This window comes from Penaeus vannamei, chromosome 33 (genome assembly GCF_042767895.1).
Source record: "Penaeus vannamei isolate JL-2024 chromosome 33, ASM4276789v1, whole genome shotgun sequence".
In the NCBI taxonomy this organism is placed as follows: domain Eukaryota; kingdom Metazoa; phylum Arthropoda; class Malacostraca; order Decapoda; family Penaeidae; genus Penaeus; species Penaeus vannamei.
In genome coordinates this window covers 10,491,458-10,508,401 of record NC_091581.1, presented here as the reverse complement: position 1 = coordinate 10,508,401, position 16,944 = coordinate 10,491,458, and the positions used below count along the sequence as shown (strand labels likewise).

At 42.1% G+C, this 16,944-nt stretch overlaps 1 protein-coding gene across 2 annotated transcripts; it reads left to right on the top strand.

Moving 5' to 3' along the window:
- The first annotated feature begins 4,000 nt into the window (after window positions 1-4,000).
- LOC113817668 (cytochrome P450 2L1) lies at window positions 4,001-13,720 on the top strand. 2 transcript variants are annotated; one of them, XM_070145403.1, is made up of 11 exons: window positions 4,001-4,155; window positions 6,771-6,869; window positions 6,958-7,048; window positions 7,676-7,809; window positions 8,373-8,591; window positions 9,703-9,896; window positions 11,909-12,020; window positions 12,190-12,370; window positions 12,467-12,584; window positions 12,783-12,927; window positions 13,047-13,720. In XM_070145403.1, the coding sequence occupies exons 2-11, from the start codon at window positions 6,788-6,790 to the stop codon at window positions 13,229-13,231; spliced, it is 1,461 nt and encodes a 486-aa protein (XP_070001504.1). In that variant the 5' UTR covers window positions 4,001-4,155; window positions 6,771-6,787; the 3' UTR covers window positions 13,232-13,720. The 2 variants fall into 2 exon arrangements, with proteins under 2 accessions (XP_070001504.1, XP_070001503.1); XM_070145402.1 differs by lacking the exon at window positions 4,001-4,155 and adding an exon at window positions 5,506-5,650.
- Window positions 13,721-16,944: the final 3,224 nt, after the last annotated feature.

Below are 16,944 nucleotides of genomic sequence, written 5' to 3'. Positions count from 1 at the left end.
TATTTGTTAAATCTAAATTTCGTTCATGTGCACCTTTTGTTTGACGATGCCCGCTCTCACACTTGGTTGAGGATATCTGGTAACGAGATGTTGTCCTGCCCTGGTTTGTGTGCGAGTGTGTGACATGTCGTCCACATATTTGTAGACCTTCGCGTGTGGAATATTATCCTCATTTACCATTATTAGGAACAAAAGTGGGCCGAGGACTGTTCCTTGAAGGGACACTACAGTGAAGGTTAATCACATCGGATGTTTTGTTTACACGAGTCCTCTGGGAGTTGAGGTTGATGAAGGAGGATATCCATTCCCCAGCCCTCGCGAAATCCCAGGGAAATCATTTTCTTAATCGATGGGATCAAATACTTTACGTCGATGGTGGCGGTGGTTATCTGTCGCTTATCTGCGCTTAAAGTGATGTAATTTATCAGCTAGATAGTGGACAGCGGAGCTTCCTTTGGTGTTTCCGAATTGGCGATTATCTAATTTGAGAATGAAAGCCTTCCATAATTCCTTAGCAATTATTCTGTCGAGGATTTTGTATGGAGTTAGGGTTAAAAATATAGGCCTAAGGCCATCGAGCGACTCAGGTGGATTTGTTTTGGGAAATGGGATTGAGGTAGCACGCTTCCATAGGTCAGGTACCACGGCCTTAGCGATGGGGCTATCTAAAATGTCGCATAGTTTTTTTTTTTTTTTTTTTTTTTTAGCAATGCTCTCTGGGAAGTTTGGAATTTCGCTGATTTGAGTGAGGTAACTGTCACTTCTATCACTATTTATCTTCCTAATGTGCTATACCATGATTTAGGGTTTGCTTCAATTTTGTTTATTATGTGTTTATGACAATTTTTCGTAGCCGATTTGATCTCTCGTCTTACTTTTTTGATACGCACTTTGTTGCATCAATGTTTCTTGCTTTTTAGGCTTTTTGTCTTGCCAGGATAAGGTCTCTGATCCTGCTGGTGACCCACGGTTCATCCAGATGGTGAGCTGATGTTCTTTTTAAGGGAAAGCAGTTGCAACCTGGTTTCAGACTGATTTATAGAATGGCATTTAGCATTCAGATCGGAGTTGTTGAGAACAAACCATGATGTATAATTCATGATCCGAGCTCGCGAATTTTAGAATCCGGGAATCTGCGTCGAGTTTTGTTCCCTTTAATTCTGAGGGTAACTGGTATTTCTTCGGCAGCCAGAGCTGAGGCAGATGATCATTGTTGCATAAAGGGGAAAGGGAAGTTGGACATTCATTAAAAAGATCTTTGTTGTGGTTTTGTAAAAGCTATTTTTCCCACGCATGGGGAAGGTTATGACCTGCTTGAAATTCAATGTAGAAGTAATTTCACAATCAGGAAAAGTGTTAAGGTCGCCCAGTATTACAAAGAAGAGATTTTCATACTTTGCTTGAAGGGATAAATATTTTCTATTATGTGTTCTCTGAGGGTATCTTCGGCAGGTGCCCTCGGTGGGAAATAGATCCCGCAAATTACTAGCACACTGATTTCGAGAGGCAACCACATGGGTCGAGCTGCAAGCTGTAATGTTTCAAGGTCGTCAGTTGCAGGACTGATGGATTTTATAGTGTTGCATGGGATAGTGTTTTTTATATAAATGCCAACGCCAAAGCCTTTCCTACCTTCACGGATTGTGTTGAATGAGTGATACCCCTGTATGGTTCCGAGGTTTAATGTGTTGTCCTTGTACCATGCTTCTGTGAATTCTGCAATATCGACAGTATTTTGTTTTCATTATGGCGTCAAGTTCGCCCACTTAATTTGTAAGGCAGAAAACATTTGCAAGGTAAATGCTAGGAAGTGTTCTGTAGAGTCTTGCGTTAATTGGCGCTATTGTTGACGAGTCATTTTAGTCAAAGATCCCGCTCAGGTTGCGAGGTTTTGTACTTGTTTCAAGTTAAAAAGACCCTCACGGGCTGGGGAAGGAATATGACAAGAAACTCGTTAGCTACATATGCCTTGCCTTTAAGAGACAGTGAAGCTGGGGTAATATGAACGGCTCATTTTCATTTTGAATGCATTCACATCTTCCGCCTCAGGGAAGTTAACGAGCAGTTGGTTCTCGGTATCTGTTTCCTATGTGTCTGTATGGTAGTTTGTTATGTAAAGGTACAGCTATGGTTTAGGTGCCCCCTAGATCTTTGTTCTCGCTTGTCTTCTCTTTTCATTGTTTTCTTTTCAACGAGAGTAAACCCTTCATCTTCCGTATGATTTGTTAGTGGTTTCCTGTCTTACAATACATTGATCGTAGTTATTATTCATCAGAACAGGAGCCGTGTTAGTACTGTCAGAGAGGGGAACCCCGGGCACATGGTTCAGTGCGGTTCGTGGATGGGGACTTCTTTTTTGCTTATTTTCTCTTCTCTTGTGTCTCTTGTTTCTGGAGTGATTGAGTGTGGGTGTTACTTGTGTTTCTTTGTCGCTCATATAGAGGGGAGGGGGTTTGACGCCGGGCCGGCCGAGGAGGAATGCGCTGCTCGCTTGCGTCAGCCGGCAGTGCTGCACGACTCTGGCCGGTGATGAGGTTAGGTTCGGGTAGTGTTGGGTTGGTAGTCGCCCTACCAGTCTTCCTCATTCCCCAAGAGGTCCCCAGACGTAGGATCGGCTGGTACATATCGGCTGGTGTTCTTGAGTCGCCTCACCTTTCGTTTGGGTGAAAAACTTGAAAGGCGTCGAGATTCCTTGCTTTTTGATGGATGGGTTCTTGGCATTTGAGGTCGCCCTTGTCGCTGTTGATGCGAAGAATATATTTTTATTGTCTACCAGGTCACTGTTACATCAATCATTCTTTTCGTGTCACGAGTTGTGAGTCTGGGTCGTCTTGCATCGGACAGTTCAATGACAATATTGTGTGCTTTCGCGATGTCCTCGGGAGCGTAATGCTTTTTTTGTTGTTGTTGTTCATTAAGTAACATTCTAACCCTCATCTCTTTTGGTCACAATGGAGCACAATATCGTGTTCCAGACAATTGTAAGGCTGCCAAAAGTGTAAATCTGATCGTTTCACTGTCTACACTGTCTATACTGCTTTTTTTGTTTGCACTATTTGTTTGTTTTAGATGGTTCACTTCTCTTTTTGCACTCCTAACCCTTATCCTGGTAGGGGAGGGGCCCGGGGCACAGAGCCCTAGTCGCGTGGGAGCCCATCACCATGGGCAGGGGGGCAGTCTTGGCCGGGAGCACAGGAGGCCCGCTTCCTTGGGCAGGGGTCCGGCCATGGTCCTAGGCGGAGAGACCCATTTTGTTCGCCCCGCATCAGTCGAAGCACCAACTTCACCCATGGCTACCAATGGGCCCGCAAGGCCAGAGGAAAACCTGACTGCCTCCCCTAGGCAGCAAGGGGTCAGCCAGGGGGCTTCCCTGGCGCTCTCTCTGGGAGCCTTCGCGAGCTCCTGCCCCTAGAGTTGCAGGGAACCCTCGGGCCAGGGTAATGAGCCCCCTGCCCAGGGTGACGGGCTCCTCTCCGCCTAGGACCATGGCCGGACCCCTGCCCAAGGAAGCGGGCCTCCTGTGCTCCCGGCCAAGACTGCCCCCCTGCCCAGGGTAATGGGCTCCCAAGCGACTAGGGCTCTGTGCCCCTCCCCCCTCCCCCACCAGGATAAGGGTTAGGTGTGCAATAAGAGAAGTGAACCATCTAAAACAAACAAATAGTGCAAACAACAAAAGCAGTATAGACAGTGTAGACAGTGAAACGATCAGATTTACACTTTTGGCAGCCTTACAATTGTCTGGAACACGATATTGTGCTTCATTGAGACCAAAAAAGATGGATAGAATGTTACTTTATGAACAACAACAACAAAAAAGCATTACGCTCCCGAGGACATCGCGAAAGCACGCAATATTGTATTTTTTTCTTATCCTGTAACCATAACCAGTTTAAATTCATGCCAGCCTGCATATTTATGTGTATATTGTATAAAACATAACACCAGATAAACCCAGCAAAAAAGTTAAGATAAGCAAGATATAACGGAGTATATGCCTGTCACTCTGTATATAAATAAATCACTGGAGGTCTGTGCCAAGAGAATCATAATCTTACTCGTAGTGGTAAGAGGTTAGAGAGTCTTGCCAAGAATATAGTCTCTGGTCTTGCACGGAAACACTTACGCTAAGAACACGCGGCCCTCCATCTTGTTCAGGTTAGTGATGTTTTATCGTTGTATTTAATGAACCGTTAATTGAATGTGCGTTTGTTTATCCATGTAACATTGGCTCTACTAATAATACTGTGAATATTACTATTCTTATATTTTTATAATGATATTACTGATATTGTTATTAACAGTCGCTATCATAAGTATTATTATCATTAAGCAGTACTACTGCTACTACCATTGCCGTTATCATTAACAGAAGTAGTAGTAATAGTAGCAGTTGTATTATGATTGTTATGGTTCATTATAGCTGTCGCTTTGTTTGAGCAGTGTTCAAACCTTCCTGAATCCGTAATGTCCTGTACTCACATGCTGAAGGATGAGCTGCTCTTGGCCAGACTCCTTGAGGGAAGCTGTAACGCTTGTGCGATGTGGCGCTGACCTTGGCGTCCTGTGGGCATGGAGGCGGCCGATTCTTGTCATTTCCTGATTCTGTTCTATGTTGGTGATTTTTTTCGGATGGCTTTTCTTTCGTTCGCAGATGTTTGCATCTTTTTGTGGCACGCTCGAGAAATATTGGAACTTATTTAAAACAGGATTGGGATCCAAGGTGCCTAGTTGGCACTTGCTGGCTCTTCATGTAAAACGTTTGGATGTGTGTATGTGTGGGTGTGTTTATATTCACATATATATGCGTATATATTATAAATATATACGTATATATATATATATATATATATATATATATATATATATATATATATATATAATGTATATATATATGTATATAATACTTATATACGTAAATATAAATACATATTATATATATATACATATATAAAAGCATACACACACACACACACACACACACACACACACACACACACACACACACACACACAACATAAACACACATAAATACATAGAGATAGAAAGATAGATGTAGATATATGATATAATAAATAAAACACTAAAGAATATCACAATATAGTAACTATGACCCACAAAGTTGTCGAGTCACTGTGACTTGTATTTTGGGATGCTGTGGGTATAACGAAAGCATTACTTTCTAAAACACTTTAATTTATCATTATCTGTCAGATATTCACACACATACACATACACACACGCACACGCACACACACAAACAGACACACACGTGCGCACACACACATACACACACACGCGCGCGCGCATGCACAAGCAACAGCGGAAACGCCTTCAATGTTTTGAGTCTAGTGTTGCCATCTAGCGAAGTTCCCGCTGAATGTAAAGTTTTTGAGATATAATCTAGCGAGAAATTTGGGAGTGCCATCTATATTTAACAATTTCTCGTCATTTTTAGCGAGAAAACAAGGAACTTTTATTTGAGTGTATACCTGTTTACAAAATCCAGTCTAGCGATTCTGTGGAAATATCAACTTATCAATGGTAACGGTGATGCAGAAGGAAGGGAGACAGAGCGGTCCCGAACGCCAGAGAAGAGACACTTCAAAATTTGCACTGAAACACGTTAAACTGCGTACTTTCTGTTTTGTAGGTTAGTACTCTGCTTTGATTCTATATTGTGAATTTCGTCCATACTTCTTGTGCGCACCAGTGTAACTCATTGTTCATTCATTTATCCTTTATTCTTTTAACTCAGTTTATGGTTGGATAAGGAACCCTTGTTGGAAACTGTTAAAGAAAACGTTGCGAATACCTGTAACTGCTACAAACCTTTATATATATATATATATATATATATATATATATATATATATATATATATATATATATATATATATATATATATATATATATATATATATATATATATATATATATGATATTAGTGTCCTATGATGTATTACATGTGCTTTCACAGATGTTGCAATTCGCTGTTTTTAACTAACATGTAGTGACACTGACAGTTGCAACTTTCGCCTACAACTTTATATCTACATGAAGATTTTTATTACGGGCGCCCAAAGCCCCACTTCTGGGGCGGTTATGGAGCGACAGATTACCATAGACATTTAAATAGATATGAATTTGCAGACTTTCCTAAACTGTGGTAGAGTGCTGGCTTTGTTATCATAGTCCTGGGTTCACTTTCGGACGCCCCTCCAGACGGTCACACACACACACACACACACACACACACACACACACACACACACACACACACACACACACACACACACACACACAAAACCACACACACACACACACACACACACACACACACACACACACACACACACACACACACACACACACACACATGCACACACACACACACGCACAAACACGCACAAACACGCACAAACACGCACGCACACACACACACACACACACACACACACACACACACACACACACACACACACACACACACACGCTTACCGAGTCCGGCCGGAAAGGAACTGGCCATCCTACAGCATCATCCTGCGGCTTGGTATGCATGTTTTCTTTACGGAAATGTCCTCTACCTCCATCTAAACATAGAACCAGTTTTAACCCGAGACATGCATTATACGACGCTCGTGTGTCTGTGTATGTGTGTGTATGCGTGTGTGTGTGTGAACGTCTGTGCATTTGAGTGCGTGTGTGTATAGATTAGTGTAATCAGACATGTGTTTATTTATACATATATATTTGAAAATCTTGTATTGCAGGATTGCAGATCGCCACAATGATTGTAGAGATCCTGCTGTTCGCGGTGGCAGTGTTTCTGCTTCACTACTGGATGTCCAGGCCTCGGGGAATGCCACCGGGTAAGTTCAGTGTTTGTGCATGAAGATAGCAAAGCATCAAACAGTAACATTTATCTTTACTGAAAAATAATTGCCCAACATATTTCAGGTCCGATGGTTATACCATATCTTGGCTCCAGGCCTGTCATCAGTGTCGACCATGTGCAGAAGATGCACAAAATATATGGAGATATATTCAAGTAAGCTTCTCTCATCACCACTCTTCTAAGTTGAACCTTTTCCCAATCGTTCTTTAAAATATTTGGGGAAACATAAGAGCATCTAAACTGAAATAAGGAGTCATGTGAGGATAATGAACGTATGCTGACCTGAATTCCCGGTCATTATACTGCATGTTCTGAATTCCCGTGAAACATTTCAAGGATGTTGTCTAGTAAGGAGTGCGAGATACGCTTAAAGTTTCCTTCGTATTTTTCATAAAAAGCGGTCTTTTTATATCTTCAGAGCTTTTTTATATCCATGTTGTTTAATGGACAACGGTCTGAGGCCCTTACTTTCGTGATCAGTCAGAATGTGAATAACATATTGTACTTGTTTTACTGTAGAAAAAAAAAATGCAGATCAGAATGAATATCTTCACCGAAATATTAATTTTGATTCGGGCTTTTCTCTACATTTGTTGCAATGAACACTGAATGTGTTAGTACGGTGTAGGTCATCATAAGGATACTTATAACGAAGTCATCCTATGGAGCTTTAGTACCTGAAGATATGCGAGTCAATGAATACAGAAAATACTTATTTAAAGATATAATTATGTATCATTTGTGAAATATATATAAATTATACGAAATTCTACTTTCCAGGTCCGAAGTAGGGCCGCACAAGTTTATATTCCTTTGCAGCAACAAACTTATCAAGGAAGCGCTGACAAAGGTGGAGTTTGCCGATCGTCCTCAGTTAGAACTGTTGCACTTTTTGACAGATGGAATAGAGGCAGGTATGTAGGCATTCCTGCGGAAGAAATGTGCAGTTAATGTATCAAATTGATTGTTTGTGTAAATGTATGCAGCATATATTGTGGACACACACAAACACAGAGGGAGAGAGAGAGAGAGCAAGAGCTAGAGGGCGGGAGGGTGGCAGACAGTGAGAGAGAGAGAGAGAGAGAGAGATAAGAGTGAGACAGAGAGAGAAAGATAGTGAGATGGTGATACCATAGTAAGAGTGAAAGAAAGAGAGAGAGGGGGAGGGGGAGACAGACATTGAGAAAGAGAGAGAGAGAGAGAGAGAGCAAGAGCTAGAGGTGGAGGGGTAGACAGTGAGAGAGAAAGAGTGAGACAGAAAGATAGTAAGATGGCGATACCATAGTAAGAGTAAGTGAGAGAGAGAGAGAGAGAGGCGCACACACGCCTGCTGCACCCTGTGTGCAAGGAATGGCACTGACGGTGCGGGACGAGGACGCCACCACTGCTCCACACAGTGCGGTTGTATATCAACGGTGCACACAAACTAATCAGGTCATGGGGAAATTTGGATTTAGATTTCCTTTGTCTTGGGCAGGTGTCATAATGAGCAACGGCCAACGATGGCAGAACGCGCGGAGGTTCCTGCTGCGCAACCTCCGTGATCTGGGCATGGGGAAGACCTACCTGGAGGAGAGCATCCTGGAGGAGGCCAGGGCGCTGGTCAAGGACTTCAGTAGCCACGCAGGAACGCCTTGCCATCTGCCTGAGACGCTCAACGTTGCCGTCTTGAACATCATCTGGCAGTTGGTCGCAAGTAAGTCGCATTGATGAAAGATTAAGATTATGTTTATTTGAACTGGTGAACAGGGTCTTAACTTGTTATTATCTGCCATCATTCAACATTATCATCATAATTGTTATGAACATTTTTTGTTATTTTTTATTACATTTTTTTATCATTACTACTATGATTCTTATGGTTATTTTTTATTTGTCTCATTTATCAATATTTCTATAATTGTTGTTATCAATATTGTAGTTATTATTATAGTAATATTGATAATAATGAGAATGATAATCACAATTATGCAATTATTATTTTATTATTGTCATTATTATGATAGATGTTATGGTGTGCCATCCTCATCCTCATCGCCATCATAAATATTGTTATTATTACTGCGATTATGATTTTTATTACTTAGTAATTTTTTCATCTTTTATCATTTTTCTATCATTTATTATTCTCATAATTATTGTTTTTGATAAAAATGATAACGATACTAATAACATCACCATCACCACCATCATCATTACCACCACCATCACCACTACATCCATCACCACAACCACCATCATCACCACTACCAACACCACCACCACCACAATCATCACCATCACCACGACCACCACCACCTCCATCACCACCACCACCACCTCCACCACCACCACCACCACCACCACCACCACCACCACCTCTACCACCACCACCACCTCTACCACCACCTCTACCTCCACCTCCACCTCCACCACCACCACCACCACCTCCACCACCACAGCCACCACCACCACCTCCACCACCACCACCACCACAACCACCACCACCACCACAGCCACCACCACCTCCACCATCACCACCACCTCCACCACCTCCACCACCACCACCACCTCCCCCACCACAGCCACCACCACCACCTCCACCACCACCACCACCACAACCACCACCACCACCACAGCCACCACCACCTCCACCATCACCACCACCACCACCACCACAACCACCACCACCACCACAGCCACCACCACCTCCACCATCACCACCACCTCCACCACCTCCACCACCACCACCACCTCCACCACCACAGCCACCACCACCATAGCCACCCATAAACTAATTGTCTACCTCGTCACTCTCCTCACTGCAGACAAGCGCTACGACTACGACGACAAGGCGGTGCTCGAACCCATCAACATCCTGAGGTCTTTCGACTCGTCCTCCATGGCCCTGCTGCTCGAGTTCATCCCGTGGGTGAGGAAGCTGCTGCCGGAGTTCATGAAGGAGAAGATGATCACGGGGCTGATGAGGAAGGTCAAAGAGAGCATCGTGACTCTGCTGAAGGTGAGTGGGCGGTGTTATGGGGGGACTTGGACTGGTTTGTTTGTTGTTTTTTCTTGCTCTCTCTCTCTCTAAGTATCTATCTATATGTATGTATATATATATATATATATATATATATATATATATATATATATATATATATATATATAGAGAGAGAGAGAGAGAGAGAGAGAGAGAGAGAGAGAGAGAGAGAGAGAACTGTCACGTGATCAATGGGAGGCAGTGGTGGGCAAAAACAACAAAATCCTACGAACTTCGGTATTAAGTATTGGTCTGTCACGAACATCGTCCCTTTTTTCTCGATTTATGTAAGATTCGTATCCTTTTTCATCCTCTTTTTAAAAACCTCGACATGGTAAACCGTTGCATTATTATTGGATGTGCAAATGGACACCAAAAAGGTTCATCTTTGAGTTTTACTTGTTTTCCGAAAGACCCCGAGAGAAGGAGGCATTGCTATCAATCGCAAGAACTTTGATCCTGCACCTGCACGATAGCTTTTCTATACAGATATTCTAAAATTTAAACGAGTATGTTATATCGTCATAACTCTTCCTAGGGGATGTATTTCCTCGTGGTTAGGCATAGGCCTAGGCGGTGGTAGATGTTGTGGATCACTGAGTGGTTACTAATGTGTATTTTCTTTCACTTTAAGTTTCAGTTAATTTCATTTTAAAACTTTCCCTGAACAAAGGTCGTAAACGGGAACAAAATGAAGATAGTAAATCTCATGACTGCTACACTGCCCTCTCAACAACTTTAGGAAATTTGCTTAAATCTTTTCAAGGTATGATGATGAGTATCGTGTGAGAATGTAAATTTAACCTTTTAGAAAAGTCTGGCTATAACGTCCGAAAAATATTGATAAACCCCTGTTTTGAGCAACTTTTCGAAAAAACAGGCCTTAAAGGCAAAGATCGAACAAGAAAGAATTTCACAAGGTCAGGAGAATTTAATCCTACGACTACGAACCAATCTTATTATAAACAATATTGAGTACTTGCACCCTTCCAGAGATTTGTAGGCCTTTAATTCTTTTTTGTGTAAACACCAGGTGTTTGTATAAAGTACAGATACATGTCACCGAAATATCAGGCCATTATGTGGGGCTGTCTGACCAAATATCCTATAAAGAATACGGTTCTGGTAATCTTTTTGTACCATTGGATTTACGCAACTTTTCTTTATATCTGTTTTTCGCCGCCGAAGCGAGATTTATAATACACCGACAGCTGATTCTTGCTTTTATCCACCAGTGAGATGCGCATGCGCATAACTATGTGATGTTTTTGTTTGGTTGATTGACCATTAGAAGGTCGGCCGACCAAACAATTAGTGTGGCCCAGCAAATACAAATAGCTGTTTTCTGATTTTTTTCTTATGTTTAATACCAAATTTCATTATCCTGTTTTATTTTAAAACAAGAAAAATACTTGCTTAAAAGCTTCGAGTGATTTGTAGGCTTTCAACTCGGATTCTGTGTAACTACCCGGCGTGTGTATTAGGTTTTTCATCATGACGTTTTTTAGCAACTAACTCGAGAGATATGTAGTAGGTTGACATCGATCTCACAGCTGATTCAGCGGCAATTGTTGATCTTTTGCCCACCAGTGTTGTGCGCGTGCGCAAAAAAGCTTCGTGTTTTTGTTTTGATGATCGTCCCTGTATATATATATATATATATATATATATATATATATATATATATATATATATGTATGTATGTATGTATGTATGTATTTATGTATACATCTTTCTTCTCTCTCTTCGTTTTTATTTCGTTTGAAAACTGTCAAGTAATTCCGAGAGTGGAATGTTACCATGTGGTAAATAACACACATATATGTGTGTATGTGGGTATGTGTGTGTGTGGGTTTTTGTTTGTATGTCTGTGTGTGAGTGTGTGTCGAGGGGTTGTATGTGCGTGTCTACTAATATAAAATGTATATTCGTTTGCATATGAATATGTGGATGTGATAATCTCACGTGGCGCACTTTACTGCCTCCCTCAGGACACAATAGATTCTCACAGAACCACGCTCGACCCGGCCAGCCCGCGTGACGTCATCGATGAGTACTTAATAGCCATGGACAACAAAAGTGAAATTGCCGAGTACTTCAGTGGTGAGTTTGCGTTTTCTATTTCCACTTTTCCTATTATTTTATAGTTGTGTAACAGATGTTACTATTATAATTGTTGATCTCAATTATTTTTATCTGAAACTTTCGATGACGAAGAGGCCATTCATTAGCAATGAATATGATAAGAGAAGGCCAAATGTGCTCCCGGCAGAGCTGGATCTGATGAGGACCATCTTCGACCTGTTCGCCGCGGGCTTCGACACCACTGCCAACACCCTGCGCTGGGTCGTCCTCTACATGGCCAGGTTCCCCGAAGTGCAGCGCCGCATCCAGCAGCAGATCGACGAGGTTGTCCCGCGTGACACCTTGCCCTCCTACCAGCACAAGAGTCGGTAAGTTCAACTTTGTCTTCCCAGCGAACTCTCTGCTGAGTCAGTGCCTGAAATCATGTTTAGGACTTGACTGATGTGGCGATGTCCCCATTCCAGGCTGCCATTACTCGAAGCGATGATCCAGGAGGTTCTCCGCGCGTCGTCCATGATTCACAACGGAGTTCAACGTGCAGCTCAGACTGACACTTATCTGGCAGGCTACCTCATCCCGAAGGCAAGTCCCTGCTTCACTCTCTTTGCCCGTGGTTCTTCCCTAAATGGTATACCTCGTAGTGGTTGTTGAAGGCAGGGGGCCCAGCCTGTCTGCACCCCATGTCCTTGTAGATCTGGTTGTGGTACTGTGGCTTAGACTGTTTAAAAATACTACAGATCGCCAGGTCATAAATCCTTTCCGAAATGCACTGTGCCGCAGGGGTCGTGGGTGTTCGGGTGCTCGGGAATGTGCCACTCGGACTCGCGCTACTGGGACCAACCGCAGGAGTTCCGACCCGAGCGGTTCCTCGACCAAGAAGGAAGAGTCAAAACGCCGAAGGAGGGATTCATTCCCTTTGGTACAGGTAAGCCGGATACTCCAGCGTCGTCATTAGAGTCAAGCTCATACCCCGTGGCGATCATAATCGTGATGCCATTAACTGAAAAACTATTGGCGATAGTAATGAGAAATTTTCCCTCGCAGGACGCAGGAGCTGTCTTGGAGAGGCTCTGTCAAGGATGGAACTGTACATCTTCTCGGCAGCCCTTCTGCAGAACTTCACTTTCTCTCCTCCAGCGGGCGTCGAGGTCGACCTTGAAGCCAGCCCCAAGCAACCAGGTGCACGCCTGGTTAAAGAACAAGATATTCTCATCAGCATCAGAGAATGACAATCTAATCGTCTTGCACATTCAAAGCAATACCTACGTGCTCATTTTACATCGCATAAAAAATATATATTATCATCATGATCACTATTAGAATCAGAAACAGCAGTCTCACTCTTGCTTGTCATCATACTGTTGTTTTGCCAATAAGATTTTTATTAATGTCTTTTAGTATTACCAGTGCCGTCATGATTCTTTTTGTCGTTTGCCTATCAAAATGTAAGCCAAAGGAGAAGAGAAAGCTTTTTGACTGTTTTTTTAAGTTTGAAATATTCTTCTTGATCTGTTCAGTAGAAATTGGATAGATGAAATTGTGTTTGCTTATAATTTCACCTTTGTTTAAGAACATTGCATCTCTTGTGTAGCCAAATGACCGGTGTTGTTTAAATTTCGGTTTTGGTACTGTATCCTAAGTCATAGTACCTGCATACAAAACAGGGATTCTTATAACACGCTACATAGGACTGTCTATATTAAAATTTCATGTCTCATCTAGGTTGTTTAGTGTCTCCCTCGCTCCCTTCCCTTTCAGATGGGGTTCTGGGGACGAAAGACTACTGTGTGTGTTGTGCTGAAATAATGGCCTGATATATTTGATAAATTATAATCCACACTTATATCTGTTTAAGGTGTTATGGATAGTTAATTTACATTGTGAGTGCATGATTATATGTATATCATGTAAACACACTCGTACATCAAGACCCAAATTCATAAACAGAACTAAGGTGAACACTTTAGTACTGTCCTAATAAAGAACAAGTCCTATATAACAAAGTCCCGAGTCGAGTCTCGACGTATGCGAAATCTACCTGCTGTTTTTGACGTCTATTTCTCTTTTCTGTTTTCCATAATCTATAGAATATACTTAGAATATGGGCTATTGTTTTTTGTTTTTTTTCAATTAGCCTTACCGCGAAACGCGATATATGTTATCAATAAATTTGCAGATTTATTTACTGTCCATGTTGGATTCTTGTTGGCGATGTTGTTCCAGTGTAAATAGTGAGGGAAAGTTCAAATGAAGGAATGCCCAAGTTGAAAAAAGAAGTTTCGTTCACTGAATTGGTGCATCGCACAAATATTGCTTTGCTGTGCTGAAAATAAAGATAAAGTGAAATTTGTGGAAAATCAGAGTGAAATAAGTAAATAAAAAACGCATTTATTGTTAAAAAATAGCATGTCTTTTGAATGTAAAGAAGGCAAAAATGCGAATATTTAAGAATATATGTTTATTTCCATGTGAATTCATTAAATGTGTGTGAAATTCTATGGAATTACAAAGTTTGCTAAAAAGTAGTTAATTCCATCCCAAAAATATAGAATTTGTGATTTTATCCGCATGGTATGTATTTAGTCTCTATGGCCATTCCTGCAGTAGACCTGTGCTGAACTCGGTCCAGTTGCGCTTCTGGGCCTGGCTGTACGACCAGACCCCCAGGGGACAGCAGAACATTGTGACACACTGCTAATATACTGGCACTGACAAGTACTGATGAACCGATGACACAACCCATGTGTCACATGGACATTCTTACTATGTCAGTGAACGTTAAGCCTTTAAAATGAGTGAGACGAGCACAAAGAAGTTGTACAGTCAGAATACATTGCAAAATGGGAAAATTACCAACGATTTAGAGACAACACTTTCCTTAATAGACAAGATTATTAAATGTTGGCTTGATAGCCTAATTTTAGAATACACAGAATACACAGATATATAATCATGGTGTTTCTATAGTAGTACATAGGCGTAGGAAAAGGGGGAGCGCCCCCACTCTAGAATGGAGAGAGGCGGGGCCCAACTTCTGCACCCCACCCCCACCTCTCAACTTTCGGGGATATCCCTTAAAAATAAACAAACAGAACAAGTCCTTAGTTACCCAGTTGGGAAACTGATCCCATGCAACTGAGAGGGCAGTTACAGTTATGTCAAGTATATCATAATTGAAATGCCCGACACTTTAATGCAGAATCTAATTATTTTAACTCTAAAATTTCGCCCCCTGGTCCTACACCGAGGCACCCACTATTTTTAAGGAAACCTACTTTACCCCTCGACTTCAAAAGACCTACCTACACCTATGTAGTTCTTGTACTATACATGGTTCTTATACTGTCAAAATGAATAAGGGATTTCGTCTATAGAAAATTAATGAATTAATAGAAGCAAATGTATAAAATCCTCTATGCTAAAATAGTTTCCCCGTAAATTTATTACATTTTCTGTAAGGTATGACATGCTTTATTATATTCTAGCGGCAACTATGACCCCGTGTCCTTGACAATAATATTTGCACGGTCATGGAATAACAAGTATAAAAAGTTCACCGCGACTGGAGGTTGCTGCATCCTCGACATTATATCAGCTGGCGAAGTGATGGCGATATTCAGGGGGGTGGCTGCGTCTGATGGCGGAGCTGGCCACTCACACACATTAATATACATACGTGTGTGTGTGTGTGTGTGTGTGTGTGTGTGTGTGTGTGTGTGTGTGTGTGTGTGTGTGTGTGTGTGTGTGTGTGTGTGTGTGTGTGTGTGTGTGTGTGTGTGTATGTGTGTGTGAACGTATGTATGTGTGTATTTATGTATGTATTATGTGTGTGTGTGTGTGTGTAGCTGCATTGTTCTGTGTGTGTGTGTGTGTGTGTGTGTGTGTGTGTGTGTTTGCATATACATACATATATATATATATATATATATATATATATATATATATATATATATATATATATATATATATATATATATATATATATGAAGAGAGAGAGAGAGACAGACAGACAGAGTCAGACGCTGTAAATACAAAGCTGAGCTCTTGCTTTTTAAGCTGATAACTATGCTCACAGTAAGTTCTGGAGTTTAAGAATCTCTATAGATCTCCATGAACATACACTGAAGAGTTAAGTGTGGAAATCCAAGGTCTTAATAACCTATTTGCGGATTAATTGAAGATTTTTGGATTATACGAACTACAACAACTGCTTTGTTTACCTCCGCAAACTAGCTGTCAATCAAACGAGGTGGTCTGCACCTCCTTCTCTCCTCTCTCTCTCCACTCCTACTCCCAATACACCCACCACTGTGGGATGCCCGTTCTATCTGCCCAGGATCTCGCCCATTTCAACACCGCTTGGGTTTCTGTTATACCTTTGTGTATCTCTTATTTCTTTCTCTTTGCTGCTTCTCCCCCCTCTCCTGCTAGTGCCTGAACCCAGCTCACGGAGCATCCGCAGGTGAACAGTATCACCTGGGGGAGCACCCCGTCCGGCCTCCCTGGGTATGATCAGGTATCCCCCCCCCCCTCCAGTCACACGCAACTAAATCGATCTACGTGAGACAAACTACGTCACGTCTCGCCGTAGGATGTCACAGGGCCCCACCAACATCGCCTGATATCTCGTCGCATTCGGACGGGCACGCCCCCTGCTTGCTGGTGTTGTGTATGTGGCTACGCCATCAGGTCGCCAGAAAACGCAGTCGGGAGCCAGGACGATTCCTGCAGAAACTTTTGCCATATTGCATGTTTACATAGTGAATGCATATTTACGTACGAAAAAGTCTCAGCTTTACGCGAACTCTGCGGGCTCTCTGAACCGGTGGAATACGCAGATGATGCCACTGAACACAACACCGAACTTGTTGATGTAACCAATAATGCACAAGATGATTTAAATCATCTACCAACAGACGAACTCGTCTTGCTGGTATGGCAG